Source organism: Schistosoma haematobium, chromosome 2, assembly GCF_000699445.3.
Source record: "Schistosoma haematobium chromosome 2, whole genome shotgun sequence".
NCBI lineage: Eukaryota > Metazoa > Platyhelminthes > Trematoda > Strigeidida > Schistosomatidae > Schistosoma > Schistosoma haematobium.
In genome coordinates, this window is record NC_067197.1 from 42318935 (window position 1) to 42338456 (window position 19522).

At 37.4% G+C, this 19522-nt stretch overlaps 1 protein-coding gene across 1 annotated transcript; it reads left to right on the plus strand.

Moving 5' to 3' along the window:
• The first annotated feature begins 7327 nt into the window (after nt 1-7327).
• Nucleotides 7328-18240, plus strand: DCAF13 (DDB1- and CUL4-associated factor 13). Its single transcript, XM_051219240.1, has 7 exons — nt 7328-7412; nt 7448-7647; nt 7687-7794; nt 14752-15084; nt 17528-17740; nt 17776-17946; nt 17989-18240. The coding sequence occupies exons 1-7, from the start codon at nt 7343-7345 to the stop codon at nt 18235-18237; spliced, it is 1344 nt and encodes a 447-aa protein (XP_051068454.1). The 5' UTR covers nt 7328-7342; the 3' UTR covers nt 18238-18240.
• The last annotated feature ends 1282 nt before the right edge of the window (nt 18241-19522 follow it).

A 19522-nucleotide genomic window follows, 5' to 3' on the forward strand; every position in this document is an offset into this window, starting at 1 on the left:
TAAAAAAGAGAGTAATAACAACAATAAATAATAATAAATCAGGTTCTGTGTAGTTTAGAAGAATATTGAATTATGTTTAAAGAAGGAAGGGAAGAAAACATGAGAATAGGATAAAGGAGACGTGAAATACGCGAATAGTTTAATAGGCTTGTTCGTGAGCTCGGAACAAGAATAAACGACTTTGTATGTATCGTCACATTAGTGACAAAAACAAAATAGAAAATAACTAAAAAATAACTAATTATTTCCGTAAGATATGACGTTTGGATAAGTGGCTGTGAAGTCGTAATTTGAAGTGATGCTATGAACGTCTCAATTAAGTGAAAAGGATAATGAAATATCAATACGTATGAGTCATATATGCATGGTGAAGGTAAAACGAGTCTGAGAAGTTAATTTAAATGTAACACAGTTTATTGTCGTAGTCACAAACTTCGTAATCTTAAGAATAATATTTATTTACAAAGAAAGAAGGAGATGGAAAAGAAATGGACATCTAGTGAGAGGGTCAAGCCACGGTAATAATAATTGTGTAATGAATATGGACCTCTGAAGTAAACCAAAAATTTTAAGAAAATATTAAAAAACAGAATAAGATAAAAAATCATTCAGCGCATTCAGATAAATACATGTAGATTGATGTAATAGTATACAGAGTGAAACCGGATATTAGTATAAACATTTGTGCAATAATCATTAAAAATGATGCATTAAAGTCACAATTAATTGCAAAGAATAATCAAATATAAATTTCTGTGTGCTATATATATGTGGTGATGATGAAATAAATCTGAAAAGTTAATCTATTTAAGTTCACCGTAAGATGAAGGAAAGGGAGAAAACAACAGGGAATAGAAATAAAGGAGACGTGAAATACCTTATTTTCACTCAAAAGTATCTTTCATGTGATGCCGAAATAAGTACCTTCAAAAAGGGTTCAGTAGTTTCGTTAACTATTTATTAAATAGATGTATGAGTGACCAACGTGTTGATGACATTAAACGTAGACGACTGTTAACTTTGTGATTTCATAACAATTAGAACAATCTCATTTTCGATTAGATCCTCATGAGGCTTTAATTTTACATACGCCTTTCAATATAACACCTTAATTTGTGCATTTTGGACAGACAGTAATCCTAGTACGGCTATTGAGTGGACGTGTACAGGTCAAGATAACTAGTGTAGTAGCAGCCTTTATATCAGTAGACCTCGACATACACAAAGGAAAAGCAACATCCTCAAATACAACACCGAGAACACCAACCCAATCACACTTGATGGAAAAGCTCTGGAAGGTGTGGAATCTTCCACGTATCTGGGGAGCATCATCGATGAACATGGAGGATCCGATGCAGATGTAAAGGCAAGGATTGGCAAAACAAGGACAGCATTCCTTTGAGTTTACAGATCCTTCCGTGGTCATAATGGAGCATGCATCCAAACCCAAACGTTTGGGTGCTAACCAAGGTTCCTCTCTGCTGGACTTGGTATTCACTCATGGTACTGGGGACATTGTCGGCCTAAATATTCTTCCACCGTTAGTGGACAGCGATCACGCTGTTCACGTTTAGAACTAGGGACGTGATATACGATCAGGTTACACCCCGCCCAAATGTATGGAATGCTAACATATCAGCCATTCGGGAATGCGCTGCTAAGACAGACTGGTTTGTAGATACTAGCTTATCAGTTGAAGAAGCATGGTCTGTATCTAAAGGTAAGTTTAGTTTAGTTACATCCTCGGTCATACCATACCTGGTACCGCGAAGACCGAATAACAGTTTACCACGGATAACTAAAACAGTAGAGAAACTTCTTAGAAGAAGAAAGAAGCACTGGAATAAGTTCATCTCTACTGGCTTAGAACAATGCAGATCCAGTTATTGTAAGATTAGGAATGCTTGTAAAGCGTTAATAAGTAAGATTAGACGATCATATGAAAAACAACTGGTCAGAGATTCTAGATATAGTCCGAAATGCTTATTCTAGTATTTAAAAAGGCGAACTCAGAGAAGTGATGGGATTCCATCACTTTTGATACAAGAAAATCGATTAATCCTGACAGAAAATGATACCCAAAAAGTTGAAGTTTTATCGGGATACTTCAGTAAAGTGTTTTCTGGCGGTTATGAAGAACGACCAACGATTCATTGTGATTGCGGCGGCTCGCTGATGGACCCTGTAGTCATTGGGAAAGGCACTGTCTTAACGTTACTTCAGCATCTCAAATCTGATAAGTCCAGTGGTCCTGGTGATATTCATCCTAGGACTATGAAAGCCATATCAGATGTAATTGCTGAGCAGTTAGCGATACTGGTTGACATGTCTCTCAGGCAGCCCAGGCTGCCCAGAGACTGGGAAGACGCTATAATAAGTCTGGTGTATAAGGCTGGGAGTAGGGATTTAGTTAGTAACTATAGGCCCGTTAGCTTAACTAGTGCAGTTGTAAAACTGATGGAAAAAATCATTCGGATATCTGTTATAAACTATGTTGAAGGGCATAATCTTTTCTCCAGGAGACAGCATGGTTTTCGGAGGGGCCTTGACAAATCTTCTCATTGCATGAGAAGATTGGGATGCTGCAAAAGATCGGAATATTCTTGTGGATGTGATCTTCATAGATCTAAGTAAGGCCTTCGATAAGATCTCCCACTCTGGTCTTAAATTCAAACTGGAACGTTTTGGAATCCATTATACAGTCGTAGATTGGATAAGTAACTTTCTCCATGACAGGAGACAAAGGGTAAGGGTAAATGGGGCTCTCTTCTCGTGGGTACCTGTAAAATGTGGAGTTCCCCAAGATACGACCCTAGGTCCTCTTCTCTTTTTACTTTATGTGAATGAATTGCCAACTATAGCAAAATCATCCATTCTAATCTTCGCTGATGACATAAAAATTTGGAGACCCATACACAGTATGTCAGATAGGATGGTATGATGATGATGATGATCTTAGCTCATTGGTGACATGGTCGGACAGGTGGCCACTAGAAGTTAATCCTAATAAGAGTGTAGTGATGCAAATAAATAACTATGTTGAATCGTGTCACTATACGATATGTGGATTCGTGCTACCCAAAGTAAGGAACTTTAAAGATTTAGAAGTCATATCAAGCAGTGATCTCGAAACCAATAGTCACTGTAAGGCTGCTGTTGCGAAAGGCTATAGGGTATTATGGTCTATTCATAGGTGTTTCCAGTATTCAGATTATGAAATGATTAGGCTATTATACCCGATTTATGTGCGACCACATTTAGAATATGGGATTCAAGCAGAGAGTCCTTGTTTCAAATATGAAGCAGATATGCTAGAAGGAGTCCAACGACGAGCTACTAAGATGGTACAAGGTCTAGCTGGCCTGTCTTATGAAGACAGACTGAGACACCTTAACGTATTTTCGTTATCTTACCGTAGAGTACGGGCTGATCTAATATTGGCTTATCGTATACTAAACGACGACCTTGGTATTAACATGTCTTATCTCTTACTTCCGTCTAGGACCGATCATTTGAGAGGACATTTGAAGAAAGTTCAAAAACCGAGATCAAATCTTTTACATCTGGAGTTTCGTTTCTCGCACCGAGTAGTGAATTACTGGAATTCTCTACCAGAACACGTAACATCAGCACGTTCTGTTAATATATTTAAAACGATATCTGACCTCCACAGTATTACAAACTGCAAGGATCAATCTAGGTCGATAGACCTCCGATCCTTATTACTGAAGACTGAGCTTTCGCCTTTCTTATCGAACAGTTGATGTCTGGGAAACCTTACTCGAACAAGCAGTATCTGCCAAATCAAAGAATATTTCCAAGGAGAGGCTGGCATTTCATTGAAAAACAAGCAGCAAGGATTAAAACAGATCCTCTAACTACTCAAGTGTAAAGACTAAAAAAGGATGTGCAAAGAATGGACTTCAGTAAGAAGAAAAAGAAATGGGAAGAAAAAGGCTGTGGGTAAAACGCAGCTGGTCAGCAAGGCATTGGAAGGGATGTTATCAGAAGAAAAATCCTCACTGAGTGACAAGATAGATCTCTCTGAGCGATCAGTCATTTTTCATAAGATAAGAGAATCTTCAGATACAGAACCAAAGGCAAGATTTGAACATGATCTCAATGATATCAAGATACAGTTTCAGGAGTTGGTATTTGTAAGCTTTATAGAATAGGAAAACAGGTGGATTCCGAAAGTCTTCAGAAAAACCGCCTCCTAAAGGTTACATTCAACATGGTGGAAGAAAGGAACCTGATTCTAAGTAATTCACGTAAACTGATTGGATCCGGAATATATGTCCGTGAAGATCTCAGCCTAGCTGATCGTATTAAGAGAAGAGCTGCAGAAGCGGAAATAAACGAGCGTCGCCGAAACGGTGAAAGAAACCTCGTTCTTAAGGGTTTTCAGATTGTAAAAGTTCGGAGCAAAACGATCCCCAAGCCACTCTGGGTGGCAAGGGAAAGCTCTCCACAGACTTAAAAGTGTGCTACACAAATGCTCTCAGCCTACTAAATAAAATGGCGGAGCTGAAGTCAGTGGTGGATAAAGAAAAACCGGACGTTATTGCTGTCTCGGAAACTTGGTTAACGTCAAAAGTATTAGATAGTGAAATCCAGTTGATTGGTTTCATAACCAGTAGGGCTGATAGATTAAACCGAAAAAGAGGCGGGGTTATTCTGTACACGAAAAGTACCCTAACCATAAGATTAGCTGAGAGAGTAGCACATGTTTCAGGGATATGTGAACTGGTGAGATGTAAGTTGAAATGCCGACGGCAAGATATTGAAGTAGTTGTAGTTTATCGCAGTCCAGAATGTGTAGCAGATGATTTTCTCCTAAGTAAACTTAAGTCCTGATGTAACAACGGTAAAAGCCTTGTAGTAGGCGACTTTAATGCACCATATATAAACTGGGTTAACTTAGAAGTAGGGTCGTCCATATCGTCGTTCGACTGCAAACTGTTAGAAACCTCGATTGGACTAGCATTATTCCAACACATTAGAGATCCCACAAGATACAACTTAAGAAACTGTTCTTCTCTTTTAGATTTAGTCTTTACACACGGTGATGACGTTGGTCAAATGGCTTTTCTCCCACCACTTGGGAGAAGTGACCATGCAGTCATCTTATTCAAATTCATGGCTGAGATTGCTTGTCAAACAATTGCGCCAGCCCGTTCTAACACACGGAAGGCAGATATGCAGGCAATTAATTCCGCAGCATCGGCTGAGAACTAGGAAATTGACTCACAGGCATCAGTACAAGAGGCATGGACTCTATTCAGGCAGTTATACAATCGGGTAACTCGACCATACATATCCTGGACTGTCCCAAGGAAAAAGAAGCACGGACATCCCTGGTTAGGGCGGGATATTCGACGCTTACTAAGACAAAAGAAGAAATGCTGGGATGTTGCCATCCGCCTTGGCACAGCAGGTACGATGGAACACTACAGATCGATAAGAAACGAGTGTATAACTAAAATTCGGGAAGCTCAAAGAAAATATGAAATGCAGCTGGCACAATCTGCATTCAAGCAGCCCAAGAGAATATTCTCGTACATAAACTACAGATCAAGGATGCATCATTGGATTCCCAACCTAATTAAAGTAGGAAGTGAATCTGAAATGATAGAGGAAGATCAGGAAAAAGCAGAGGTTATGGCTGACTATTTTGGGGCAGTTTTCACTCAGGAACCTCCTCTAGAGAAAGAACCAGACCCAAATACAGAGTCAACAAACCAGCTGCTCACCGTGGACTTCGACCAAAACGATGTGCTTAAGGCTCTTATCACCCTAAACATGGAGAATTCAACAGGACCAGATGAATTATACCCTAAAATCTTGAGACATATTGCCCAATATATCGCAGCCCCATTGACTGTGATATTCAAAATGTCACTTGACCAAGGTGTGTTGCCTATGGACTGGAAGAACGCAATCGTCACTCCGATACATAAAACAGGTCCACGACAAGTTCCATCGAATTACAGACCCGTAAGCCTCACCAGTAGTGTAACTAAAATATTGGAAAGAATAATCAAACGGACCATAACGGCATTTATGGAAACCATAACTTGCTGAACATGGCACAACATGGTTTTAGAAAGGGTCTATCCTGTACAACGAACCTCCTTATAGCTAGGGAGTTCTGGATTAATGCGCTAAACAACGGAAACTCAGTGAATGTTGTCTACATAGATTTCTGTAAGGCTTTTGATAAGGTGCCAACTAATAGACTGCTATTGAAGTTGGAAAACCTTGGTATTGCCGGACCTCTTTTAAAATGGATTAAAGATTTCCTAGTAGGTCGTCAACAAAAAGTAAGAATAAATTCCAAGTGCTATATCTGGAGACCACTACTTAGTGGAGTACCCCAAGGTTCCGTCTTAGGTCCTTTACTTTTTATAATGTACGTTAATGATCTTACAAGTATAGTTCAGTCTCCAATGTTATTATACGCTGATGATGTAAAAATTTGGCGAGTAATAACTGGAGAGAAAGACGCATTTACTCTTCAGGGGGACTTAAATAATATGATAAACTGGTCTAAAGAGTGGCTAATGCCTATCAACTCGGAAAAGTGTGTCTACATGCACTTGGATTCAAAGGTTAATACGTACAACATAGGGGATGTGTCATTACCCGTAGTTCGGTCTCATCAGGATCTAGGGGTGACAGTGAATGATGATCTTAAGACGACGGCTCATTGCCAAGAGGTCACAGTTAAGAGGTTTCGAACCCTATGGGCTTTAAAAAGGACATTCACTAAGTTAGATACTACCATGTTTACCACAGTATACACATCCTTAGTGAGAACTAAGTTAGAGAACTGCGTTCAGGCTGCAAGCCCCTGATCAAAAGGTGACTCAGACATACTAGAAAAAGTACAGAGGGCAGCTACGCGTGCAATTCCGAAACTCCGGGGTTTATCATACAAAGAGCGGCTTGAAAAACTGAACCTCTTTACTCTGTCCTATCGCAGATTAAGGGGAGATCTAATTTTGATGTACAGAATACTGAGAAACGATTTCGGACCTAACTTATTCTCTCTTTCTTCCCACTAGATCGGGACATGGCAGGCGAGTAGAAAAGCCAAGAACGAACAAAATACCCGTGGCATACAGGTTTTCACACCGAGTCATCAATACTTGGAACTTGCTGCCTGAAGCAGTGGTGTCCGCACCTTCAATTGACTCTTTCAAGAGAAGACTGGAAATTCACAGAAGCACACTAGAAAAGGATTAACATAGGCCGTAGGCCTTCTGTACTTACTACACAAATCTGGATCTGAATCTGAAATTGATTATTGAGTGGCCCAAACCTTGGCAAATATTTGAATATGAAGGTTCGCTTACTCTCACGCAACCCTTCTGATTTTCGCAGGGAAACTGCCGATGATATATTTAAAAGTACGAAAGTCTAACATCAGCAAATGAAATCATAGTTCCTAGAAACCACAGCGCGGCAGAACATCCATTTTCGTGTGAAAGAGAATATGTCAGAGCAATTAACGCTGCTAAGCTCGGAAAGATGATGGGCAAACCCTTTATAGGAGCACTTGAAGGATCAACCGAAAGGGTCACAAGTATTTCTCTAAATACAGAGACTTTGGGCATGGCAACTTTTGGAACAGCTGATGGGAAGGTTCGTATCTCACCATTTTGTTGCAACTAGTACATTTAGGTCCAATTCTGGAACGTATCAAAAAGAAATAAAGTTGTTGAAGTTATTGCACATGAAAGCGAAGTTCGAGGAATCTGCCACTCCAACAGGTCTCGGCTGATTTACACTGTAAGTTATTAATTTGATTATCTAAAAGTTAATCAATCTCCCTATTTTGGGGAAAATTTTGTCCGTTTTTGGGAAAGCCACTGTAAAAAATGTAGATAAAGTAGCACAACACCTCCAAAGTTTGTCCAAATCTGTGGAAATTCATCAAAGTAGGGTGATTGGGTACTTATGAGGTAAAATATTTTGTACGCCTATCATCTAGAATATGTGTCAAAGTTAACATTCAATGGTATGTTCATTTAAGTTGAATTATGACATTTCTCAAATGTCGAAACTACACTCGCTTCTCAACAGCTCCATAGACATCTATTAAGTTTCCTAGTTCATCTCAAAAATACTAGGACATGTTATAATAATCTTTTTTTGAAAAATCTAAAAAGCATATTTTGTATACTCAAGTTTTGTGATATTGAAAAGTAAAAGCCATCAGCTCGAAATAACTCATTAAAAATCTCATATCGCTTACCTCTAGTCATAACATCAATTCGTGTTCTGTGGAAAGCAGTATCTTTAAAATGCTCTGAATTATTTACTTCCATGGGATCCCACACATTGGAGTGTTGAAAATAAGATTTATTAGCGAGCGGCAATAATTAAGTTCATTTTCCTTCTTTTTAAACATGAAATTTTCCATTCCTACCTCCATTGCTTCGCCATCATATGCCTTAGTAATTCAATGGGAGATTTCCAAAGTTTCTTAACTTCGTCTCCAATACTTAGCAAGAATATTCGTTACTATCACACAGTACTTTAGGGGTGTATATCGATAACCTAGGGAAATCTTTGTTGTTAAAGGTAAATACAATGACTATCAGAGATTCCAGATCTTCATCGACTTATTCTGATGTGACATTTTGTACTTGTAGTGTATAATATTATAGACACTAAATCATCAGTATTATCACTAGCTTACAGTGTTATGGCTCAACCGGCCTGTCAGTGATAACTTGAAAATTGTCACACATGCATCAATCCATATTACCATGCCAGTTCAGCACTATGAGATGAAATCAGGTAAAGTTCAAAGTAGCATCAATGACGGTGATAAAACTAGACATAGAGAATGTGATTCTAAAGGGTGAAAATTACTCATAGAATACTGGATGCACTTGTTTCATTACGAAAAATTCAGAATCATCTTATTCAACGTCTCAAACCAGTAGTTTCAACTATCATATGAACTACGACTAAGTAGTCTATACCTCCCATCACTTCTCACTCTAATAGTCAGTGACTGTATTGACTGATAATGTCGTTTACTGGCTGCCCCATAGTTCTCTTCCAACCAACATTACTCGGCAAGGTAGGCAATACTTGGTCATACTTAATACCTATCAGTCGATAACGATCCGCAATCTTATCTGCCGATTTGGTATTTTTGTTTAGTACCCTGCGTCTAACCCCGGGATTGATTATTCAGTCGTCTAAACACATACAGGCAATGCTTCTAAAGCATTTGTGACCGAATACTAATAACCTACAATACCGCCTACTCTAAAGGCTACGTTTCGTCTATACAAAGTAGAATGAGCCAAGTCGCTAATCAGCGTACGCGCTATTTAGTTGACAGATATTCATTATTGAATTGATCTTTTTAAACTGAAAACAGCATCCTGGCACTTTATTTCAAATAAGTAATAACCTCAGACATTTTTGCCACTTTCTTACTGCCTAGTCGCTTTTGTGCCGTTTCCCGTGGAAAACGAAGAATTCAAATTAATGCAGTTCTATTTAGTTTATAAAGTCATTAGATTTCATTACTTCAGCGTTACGAAGTCACCTTGTTTCACTATCGGTGATTTCACTCAGCTAGTTATTTAAATATATTGTATTTTAGCTCAGATATGTATGAACTGAGAAGTAAGAATTATTAAGGTTATTTCCGACTGATATATTTGTATACCACAACCAAATAGTAATTAATTTCCTGTCTCAAATTGTATCCTCCAACAGGGTTTCACATCAATAAGAGCGATTTAATATGATAAAATAATCCCATTAGTACATTAACTAAATATTATAAATCGTGAGCAAGCATCAGTTCGGCGGTCTATTCATGTAGTACATATATTAATTCTACTTACACATTTTAATTTTTAGAGTAGTTTAATGTATCCAAATATGCAGATTAGAGTTACGTTATTTTCCGCGTAAATATTTTAGTATCGATCTGCTTGCACAAATTTCTACAACCAGTTTAATACATGCTTGTGCTCCTTCTTCACGTCCTGTTTCTGCGTCCCTTCGCCAAACTCAATTTTCATTCCTCTTAGGTTCTGTTCCTCATTAAGAACAATGTATTTCCATATGTTCGGATGACCGTCACCATAAGTTTGTTTAAGACTCTATAATACCCCCACCTCACTGTTTGTTTCAGTAAGATCTTTCATAACAGAACTGGAGATTCCCCATGGTACATTTTTGCAAATTGAGGGTTTGTTGATTACTGTGGACTCCACTGTATCCATTGACGCAGACGGCACAAAGAACATTGTTGTTCTGGACTTAGATATACTTGTCGAAATACTAATAAAGTTGAATATTCCTAACCAGTCATGATAGTTTGGAAATATAAAGCTAAGCTCGATTCATTCATCTTGAAGGCGCGCACATGCGAATTAGTACTATAGTTGTCCATTAAAATATAGATAAATGGGGTAACTATGCTGAATTTCACAGTATGAATCATGTAAACGCGGGTAAAAACGATTGCGAGATATTAAATATTCCATACATTTACCAATGAGGACAGTACTGCAATAATTCCACATTCCAAGAAATAGAAAATGTTGAAGTTCGTTTCTCACTTGGTGCACTGTTATGCAAAAATAAATATCCGTCTCTTATGATTGTCTTATATTCAGACAGAAGAGTCAGTGCTTCTAGTAAACTTGGACTTGGTAAAGGCCCCTGATGGTCATGTCGTACGTTCCGAATTGTTTATTTCCTCCGGATCGCAGCCGGAAGTTGAACTGACATTACAATAACAAACAGGAAGATACCGTAGTTACAATATCGATCCTGTTGTTAAAGCTGCTCAGTATTTTACTTTACGGCTATTTTTCCCAACTACTATAGCTTTATCTGTATCCGCCGGCTAATTTTTAATAATTTCGTACAGTGTACAACAGCATAACCTACACTTCACTGTATTATATTGCCGAATTTCGTCCCAACCACTTCTTAATACAATTTCTATAAGGCATATAAACATACAACCTGGTATGTAGCCCGTCACATTTTTATATACTTATATCATTTTGAAATCCAACGAAGTAATTTCACAATAAATATATACTAGCTTATTTTATATATTCGGTTATACTCACTACGTTTTCTGTCGCTTGAAACTTTTCTCATTATCACGTTAAATTGTTATGAAACGGACTGCTAATTGTTCCTCGTTCTTTCCTTTTCGATGTTCTCCTTTATTACTGTGTACCTTTTTTCACACGCTTTGATGGGATTAAATCGTTACCAATGAAGTACTGTGTGAATGTATCAACACATTTGTTTCTACCCGATCCTTTTTAAAAGTAGGTATTCTGGTCTATACAAGCTGCATCATTCTGTCAACCTCATTGTTTCCTTTTAATTATTCCATATGTTAATGCCAAAAGAATCTGTTAAATTGATATTTTGGCATTTCAGTTAACTGGTCAAATAATGTATCTGACGGGTTCTTCACTTGAAATCCTCTTCTCAGTAGTAAACACTGGGATTAGCAGCGAGTGCATAAATAAACTTCTTAATCAATCCGCAAGTTAGTTGTCATCACAACTTATCGTAATCCATATTTCTACATTCATACAGATCATTCTTTTAACAACCCAACCATAGTTGTTATGTTGACCATCGGTTGGACCTACCTATCATCATAACCCAGTCGAGCTATGATGAACAAAACATTTCTTTTCTGAAGTCTTGTCATGTTAAGTAGGCCAATAATTGCTTGTAAGTTATTTCACAATCACAGAGCTAAACAACTTTAATAACTCTGCTCATTATCTTTAGAATTGTCGGACCCATTGATTATTTTGTACATCACTATCAAAACAAAGTATATGTGTATGCAAATATATTTTTACGTAAAGGCTATAGAGATAAACCTCTCTATATCTGACTCAAATAATATCCCGTTTACTGAGTAGTTACGCAGGCCAAATCTCTTGAAGTTACTCGAGATTATTCAAAAGCCAGAACACCAGTTGTAGGGATAGTGCAGTGTTAATAATTGCTAAAATCCGCAAGCGCGCAGGAAGCAAGCACACAGGGAAACCACTGTGTGTGTATGTTCTTGTGAGTGTTAAAAATCCATATATATTTATGAGTGTTAGTCGATTGTGGGTAAACTATTTATTGTCTGTGCTTACAACCAATCGGAGAATAGATAAAGATTGATGTACAGGCTTGCGTTCAATCAGGTTCACACAATTTTACATAGTGGGTTAATTGTCTAAAGTACAGTTCAATGGGCTTACTAAGAGCCTTTACCAATAGTGAAAAATTGGTGTTGGTACTTGTAAAATGTGATTGATAGACGAACCCACCAATAATAAGGGAAACGCCCACCACCACATCAACTCCTTTTGACCTTGTACGACTGTATCTCTTTATTAACCAATCACAGTTTAATGTTCATTGTAAAACAATTTTGGCTTGTTGACTCATTTTTCCTATTCTCTAGCTACTGTTCGGTATGTTATTTGTCTCTGTTTTTCTCTGTATTAATAGACCGTACTGTTTGTTTGTACGCTAACGATGTTAATTTATATTTTAGAAACAGATAAAGTTTATATAGCCAAATAGCTTACTTGTTCTGACTTTGGCTAAACCAAGACTCTGTACTCGACAGTCTAGAGATTAGCTTAGAGTTGAATCTGTGGGAAATTGTTTCCTACAGTACTCTAAGCTAAATATAACCTATTTACATTGCTCTTCACCTCACAAAAATAAGTAACAAGTACTATCCAAATCGATGCTTCAGAAATCACGTTAGTTGATTTACTAATTTCGGTCTACGGACGAAATTCTGAATCTGTAGACTAATATCAACCTAGTTACTAAAAGCATCTTCGATCTAGGCGGTACGAATTATTGTTAGATGGTTATCGAGAGATAACTAAAAGTGAGTCAGCTTGTTTTTCTCTTTCACTTTGTTCCCCATTTCTTTATATGTATGTAAAACTGTGTTGTCTTTCAGAGATTGTTTTTGTTATATCCTGGTAAGAATAGTGAATGGCAACTTTTGGGATCCATTTATGGACCAATACTATGTCTATACTTCTACCGTATAATTGTTGAGTAACTAAACTATTCATATTCGTGTTCCTCTTATCATAAGCTTTATTTTGACCTATGAATTATTATTATTATTATTATACTATTTACCATTATTGAGTTATGCTCTGTCTATCAATTACTATCTCCCTCATTCATATCCACATTTGGCTAAATCTTGTACTAATGTCGTTTCCCATTTTATGGTACGATGTGGTGTGTCTGGTTGGTATATAAACTGAGTATATTTAAAATAAACGATTCATATCGCAGAGGCTGATATTGGTGTTATAGACTTAACAGACTCGGCTAGGCAGGAAGCAGGAACGTTAGTTAATTTAGACTGCTCGTACAGGTTTCATGCGTCATTGATCCGATCGCTGGGTTACTGTTCTCTAATTGGCGGTATCATAACTTACATTAGCAGAGCACACAGGTCACAAGTTATGACAATTGGCGGCGGGGTGAAGAACAAAGAACCAAGGGCACGAAAATACAAGTGATAACAGTTTTTTTTGCATAGATCACTGACTCGGCTAATTTTTTTGTAAAGGAGTTTGCCAGTTCATCCTCCTGCTAGTGATATATTGTTGATGCAGTAAAATCATACATGTTTCTGTTGTATTATTTGCTAGTTGATGGAATTTCTAACTGAAATAGGTCTACTGATATAACACTTTGCAGTAGCTTTTCAGTAGTAAATGTTTTAGTTAAATATATAATATTCATTAAACATTGGCAAATCAGAATCTATGATAATCAACCGCCTAACCTTTGTAGTCTTTACTTCACTTTTTATACGGTATAAGTGCTACTTAAGTTTAGTATAAGTTGTATCGTCGATTATTATGTTAAGCCCGTATATCTTATTCTCGCTTTCAGACAGCCCAATCTATCCATTCTACCTGAGTCACATTTTGACCTTGTTTACTATCTGCTTATCAATCTTGACTGTTTTTATATGAGCGCATATGTGTGTGCTCTACTTATCCCATTACTCATCACATGTCTGTAACTTGTTTTTGTGTGCCTATAAATGTTGATTAACGCTTGATTAAAGGGGAGTTGGCTTACCCGCCATCTCCACTGCGCGTCGTTTCGCCTCTCTCTATTCTATTCGCTGCATATACAAAATACATGTATTCAAAAGTCCATTCTCGTTATTTGACTTATTTAATTCCGCTATTGACGAACGCGATTTGAGTCAATGATTATATACGAGGATAGGCGATAACAAACATTTATACGATCTAATTAGAGTCAGATCTCGGGCCACTAAAGTGGAGAGCCCTTTCGACAACATCGTCCGATCTAAATGACAACAAAATAAAGGGCCCCACAAAGTAAACATATAGATAACGTTAAATTATGTAAAAGGGTTAATACTTTAAAGTGGAGCTAGTCAAATCCGATTAGAATGTAATGATTACTATTTCTATAGCTCTTGATCATTAACGTGCAAATTAAGTTATTCGCAATATTCTTTTTCAGTTTTGCTATTCACTTACATACATATCTATCCCAAATCAATTTCTTTATCAACGATTGTCTATATTAAACGTGTAGGTATATGCTCACCAAGCATTATAGAATTTTCGTACAGAAAACTAAATTCATCTCATATCTTATGAAGCAATCTGATTAATTATTAGTCCATTTTTTTAATTTTTATTATAGTGTAGTCTAGATGGTCAACTCAAGCAATGGCGGATGAATTATGATGACATTGTATCATGTTGGAAACAACCACTGAGTAGTGTTTTGATGAAATGGACTCCTCATTGTATGGATCATCATCCTTCATCAAATGAGTTTCTTATTGGTGGTCCAGAGTCATGTCTGCTATACTCTTCAGTTAGGCTTGATGTACCGTTGCGTGAATGGAGTTGGGGTCAAGAGCCGGTTCATAATGCCAAGTTCAATCCAGTCGAACATAATATTGCATGTGCTTTAACCAAAGATAATTCATTAATGCTAATCGACTGTAGACAGGATCAACCTGTTCGCAAGGTGACTAAACATCTATATAAGTTTTTTATTCTAGTTAATCTTGTAGATTAGGCTCCTCCATCAGAATCATGAAACAACTTAATAGGTGGCTACAACACTAAATTATACTTATTAGGAAGTTATTTTATTGCTTTTTGATGTTTATTCTACATTCAGATTTTGATTTAAATTTATAATGCTATAGCAAACTGAAATATCTTTATTTTCTATTTTTTAATTTGATAATACTGATTCTTGTTACTTTTCTTATTTTAATTATTTTTATTTAAAATAATTATTTCTGTGACATGCAGTGTCCGAGAGTTGATACTGATATCCAACCTTTCCGATCAGCCACTCAAGTGAAAAGACTAAGAGTTGGGAACCTTTATTAACTAAACCGAATCGGCACGTATGTGTACCCACTCATATATATATCAAGCTACTAATGCTGTTTGAGATTGCGAACGTCCGGCACTTTAACCGGGTTGGTGGATATGGAGGGTCCACCTAGGGGATTTGGAAAACCCTGATTCCAAACCAATGGTGCACATGGGCCCCAGAATCTTGAGGGAACAAATGGCGTATGAACTAATTCTTGGTCCACGGCTACCACGTGACTGCATCTCCTTACGTTACTCCACTTCATGGTGGATCAGACCTTTAAGTCGATAGTCCGGATGCAGTCCTCTAAGAAAATCACCTGCTTTGGTTTGGGCACGCGGGGATTATCATAGCTCACACACAAATCAAGTGACTTGTATGGCGCATACCTATTCGGTGCTTCCTTATACCAATGTTTATGTGTTTGAATAAAATAAACAATAACTTCATTTTAAGTTTTCAAGGTCTAAATCAATAGTTTTTCACACTACTAATGCTAAATGTTCAACAAGGGTCTAATCAAAAATTGTGCTTTTTGTAAATATTTTTGTAGATGGACTTACTTTATTTAATGATTGCAAATGGAAACTTCGGTTACCGAATTGAATTTTGATGGTTGATACTTATCACAACTAAAACAGATGCCTGAGTTATGTAGCCCGACTCGAACTAAGTTATTAGTTTTGTTCTCCCATAGTCAAATTTAGTTGCTAAGTGAACTTAAATTTTATTTAGTTAGTGTTTTATAGTTGTTTAAAAATAATTTGTCTCCTCATTTTCTGTTTTACCAATCAAATGCCATGTCGTTGCGAAATAAACACCTATAACCTATTTAGATATTACTTCTGAATTACCAGTTAAATGTTTAATTTTACTAAGCTAGAAAATCTCACTACTTATAGTCTTTATCTCAGTTGCTTAATTGATGATTGGTTGACGTAAACAAAAGATTGTATTTCCACAAAATTCAGTAATTTATTGAAGCGTAGTTCTTTTTTATGTATTTCGTCCTTTTTAAGACTATACCTCCGTTTGCATCATCCTGGGTTGCATACCTGATGTTCCGTTTTGTCTTCGGTTCACCAACAATGCGAAAAACTTAATAAGGTCATGTGGTATGTACTAGTGTTTCGTACTTGTTTAAAACTTAACACCAGTACACAATGAGTTTCATATCTCACTCTGGTTATTTTAGAAGAAAAGTAAATTATAGTTCAGAAGTGTAAACCACATGGTTGCAATCAAATAACATAGTGACTGCATCTGTACATAAAACTCCAAAGTTCCACGGGGCATTGTCGTTTGGAATCAAATGAGTGTCACCTCTTAGGATTATACATTTTAGATCAGGAAGACTACAAACAAATCACAAGACTGGCAAATCTTGGGCTCAAATCTCGCGGGGCAGGATCGTAGATGCACACTGCTGAGGAGTCCCACAATGGGACGAAACGGCCATCCAGGCTTTCTTTGGTGGTTTAGCTTCGATTGACTCATGATCTCACCCATTGAAATCTTATTTTGACTTGTTTTGATTTTTCAAAAATGTTAAAGCTCTTACTAATATGCATGTCTTTATATGTTTTATCTTATTGCGAAACGATAAAAGAGGTCCTCCTTACATTTATAGAACTCATTTCGTATAGATTACTTCCGAGTTTTGTCAAACACAATGTAGATTTGCATATCGATCGTTTTGAGTAGCTGAATAGCCTGGATCATAGGAGGTACTCATCTTTCAGTAACTCAGCTTAATTCTTATATATTACATGGAGATTGTCGTCTGTTTTTGATCTTGGCTCATAAAATATTTGGAGATTAACAAATCTCCTGTATCTGTCATCATGTTGATCAAAAAAGCTAAGTAAACATGAGTTCAAAAGATATATTATAAAGTGGTGTTTCTAATATTTCGATCCAAGGTGGGTGTTAATTTCTAACAGAGCTTCCGTATATTTCAGGTTAATTTATACGTATTTTTCATTTGAAATGACGATACTGTATCTCGTCTTAGAGTTGAAATAAGTGTTTGCTTTCACTAAAACCGTAACATTTTAATTTCATGTTATTCGTGTTTCAGGTCAAAATGGATTTGAAATTAAATGCATTTTCATGGAATCCGATGGAACCATTCATATTCACTGCTGCATCCGAAGACTATAATGTTTATACATTCGACAATCGTTTCTTCAAATTCCCTCGCAGAGTTCACCGTGGTCACGTAAATGCTGTACTTGATGTAGACTATTCACCAACTGGAAGAGAATTTGTAACTGGAAGCTACGACTCAACAGTAAGTATACATGTTTTCTGACTTTATTTCTCCAGATTCGACTTTGGAAGTGTGATTCTACAGAATCATTTGATGTTTATCACACTAGACGCATGAAGCGTGTGCTTGTTGTCAAGGTGACACTAGATGCGAAGTTTGTTCTGTCATCATCGTCAGATCAAAACGTCCGACTATGGAAAGCTCACGCTAACGAAATTATTGGACCGGTATTTTTCTTCACCTTACTCATTACATTTTATTCTGCTTAGATTCAGCCAAGACAAAAAGCATCCCTACAGACATGTGAATCTTTACGAGAGAAATTCAAAGACCATCCAGAAGTCCGGAAAATTCTAAAATATCGTCATCTGCCAAAAACGATTCACGCCTCCAGTAAAGAACATGCAATAATCAGAGCGAAAGAAAGGCGCAAGGAAAGAAATACTCGTATATTTAATAAAAATGATCTTCCATTTATTCCTGATAAAGAGAAACACGTCGTTGCACAATATAAATAGTTTTGAGTCTTCGTTCTTTTTCCCTAAAAATACAATACTTTAAGGTGTGTATGAACTCTAGGTGACTTTTGTTTATGTAGCAAAACATTCACCTTTTACTCTTCGCGGAGAAGCATATTACACCCTCCAGAACACTTCACCCAACCCTGTCCTGGGCAGTCCGTTCCAGTTGTTGTTCATCATTTCGGTGCCTGCTTCCAACTCTCGATGCAGTGTGTTCTTCGGCCTTTCCTCTTTTCCTCTTCCCTTCAGAATTCCAAGTTGGCGCTTGCCTCGTGATGCAGATTGGTGATTTCCGCAATGTATGTCATACCCACTTCCAATGTCCTTTCCTAATTTCCTCTTCAGATGGAAGCTGGTTTGTCCTCTCCCACAATAGGCCGTTGCTGATAATATCCGGTTAACGAACATTGAAATCTTGCGTAGACAATTGTTTATAAATACTTGTGTATTTTTGATTACGGTTGTATTAGTTCTTCAAGTCCCAGCTCCATACAGTAGAACTGTCTTGATGTTCGCATTGAAGATTCTGACTTTAATATTGGCTTGCAAACATTTGCTTTGAGTTCCATATGTTCTTCAACTGTAGGAATGCTGTCCTTGTTTTGCCAATCCTTGCCTTTACATCTGCATCAGATCCTCCTTGTTCATCGATGATGCTTCCCAGATACGTGGAAGATTCCACACCTTCCAGAGCTTTTCCATCAAGTGTGATTGGGTTGGTGTTCTCGGTGTTGTATTTGAGGATGTTGCTTTTCCTTTGTGTATGTCGAGGTCTACTGATATAAAGGCTGCTACTACACTAGTTGTCTTGACCTTCATTTGTTCGTGTGTATGGGATAGAAAGGCTAGGTGATCAGCGAAGTCCAAACCATCTAGTTAAACGCAAGCTGTCCATTGTATTCTGTGCTTCTCCTCAGATGTGGTCTTCATAATCCAGTCAACAACTAGAAGGAAGAGAAAGAGAGAGTAGGCATTCTTGTCTGCCCCCTTGGCCCTCACTCGGAATGCGTTTTGTCAGCTGTCCCTCATTCACTGCTTGTCAGTGTAGTACGCCGTATGATGTTGACGATTTTCTCAGGTACACCATAGTGTGTCTAAAGGAGGTTTCACAAGGTTCGCCTATCCACACTGCCGAATGCTTTCTCATAGTCAGGGAACTTGGTGTACAGTGACGATTGATTGTTCAACAATGATCCGAAGTGTCGAGATTTGGTCTGTTGAAAAATTTTCCTGCTTTTGGAACAAACATGACAGCGATTAGTTTCTTGGTGGTATGGCTCAC

Excerpts from the sequence above, each read along its gene's own strand:
- DCAF13 (XM_051219240.1), top strand. The coding sequence starts at position 7,343 with ATGAAGGTTCGCTTACTCTCACGCAACCCTTCTGATTTTCGCAGGGAA. Across the intron at positions 15,085-17,527 it reads AGGATCAACCTGTTCGCAAG|GTCAAAATGGATTTGAAATT; the intron begins GTGACTAAACAT and ends TTCGTGTTTCAG. Across the intron at positions 17,741-17,775 it reads CTGGAAGCTACGACTCAACA|ATTCGACTTTGGAAGTGTGA; the intron begins GTAAGTATACAT and ends TTATTTCTCCAG.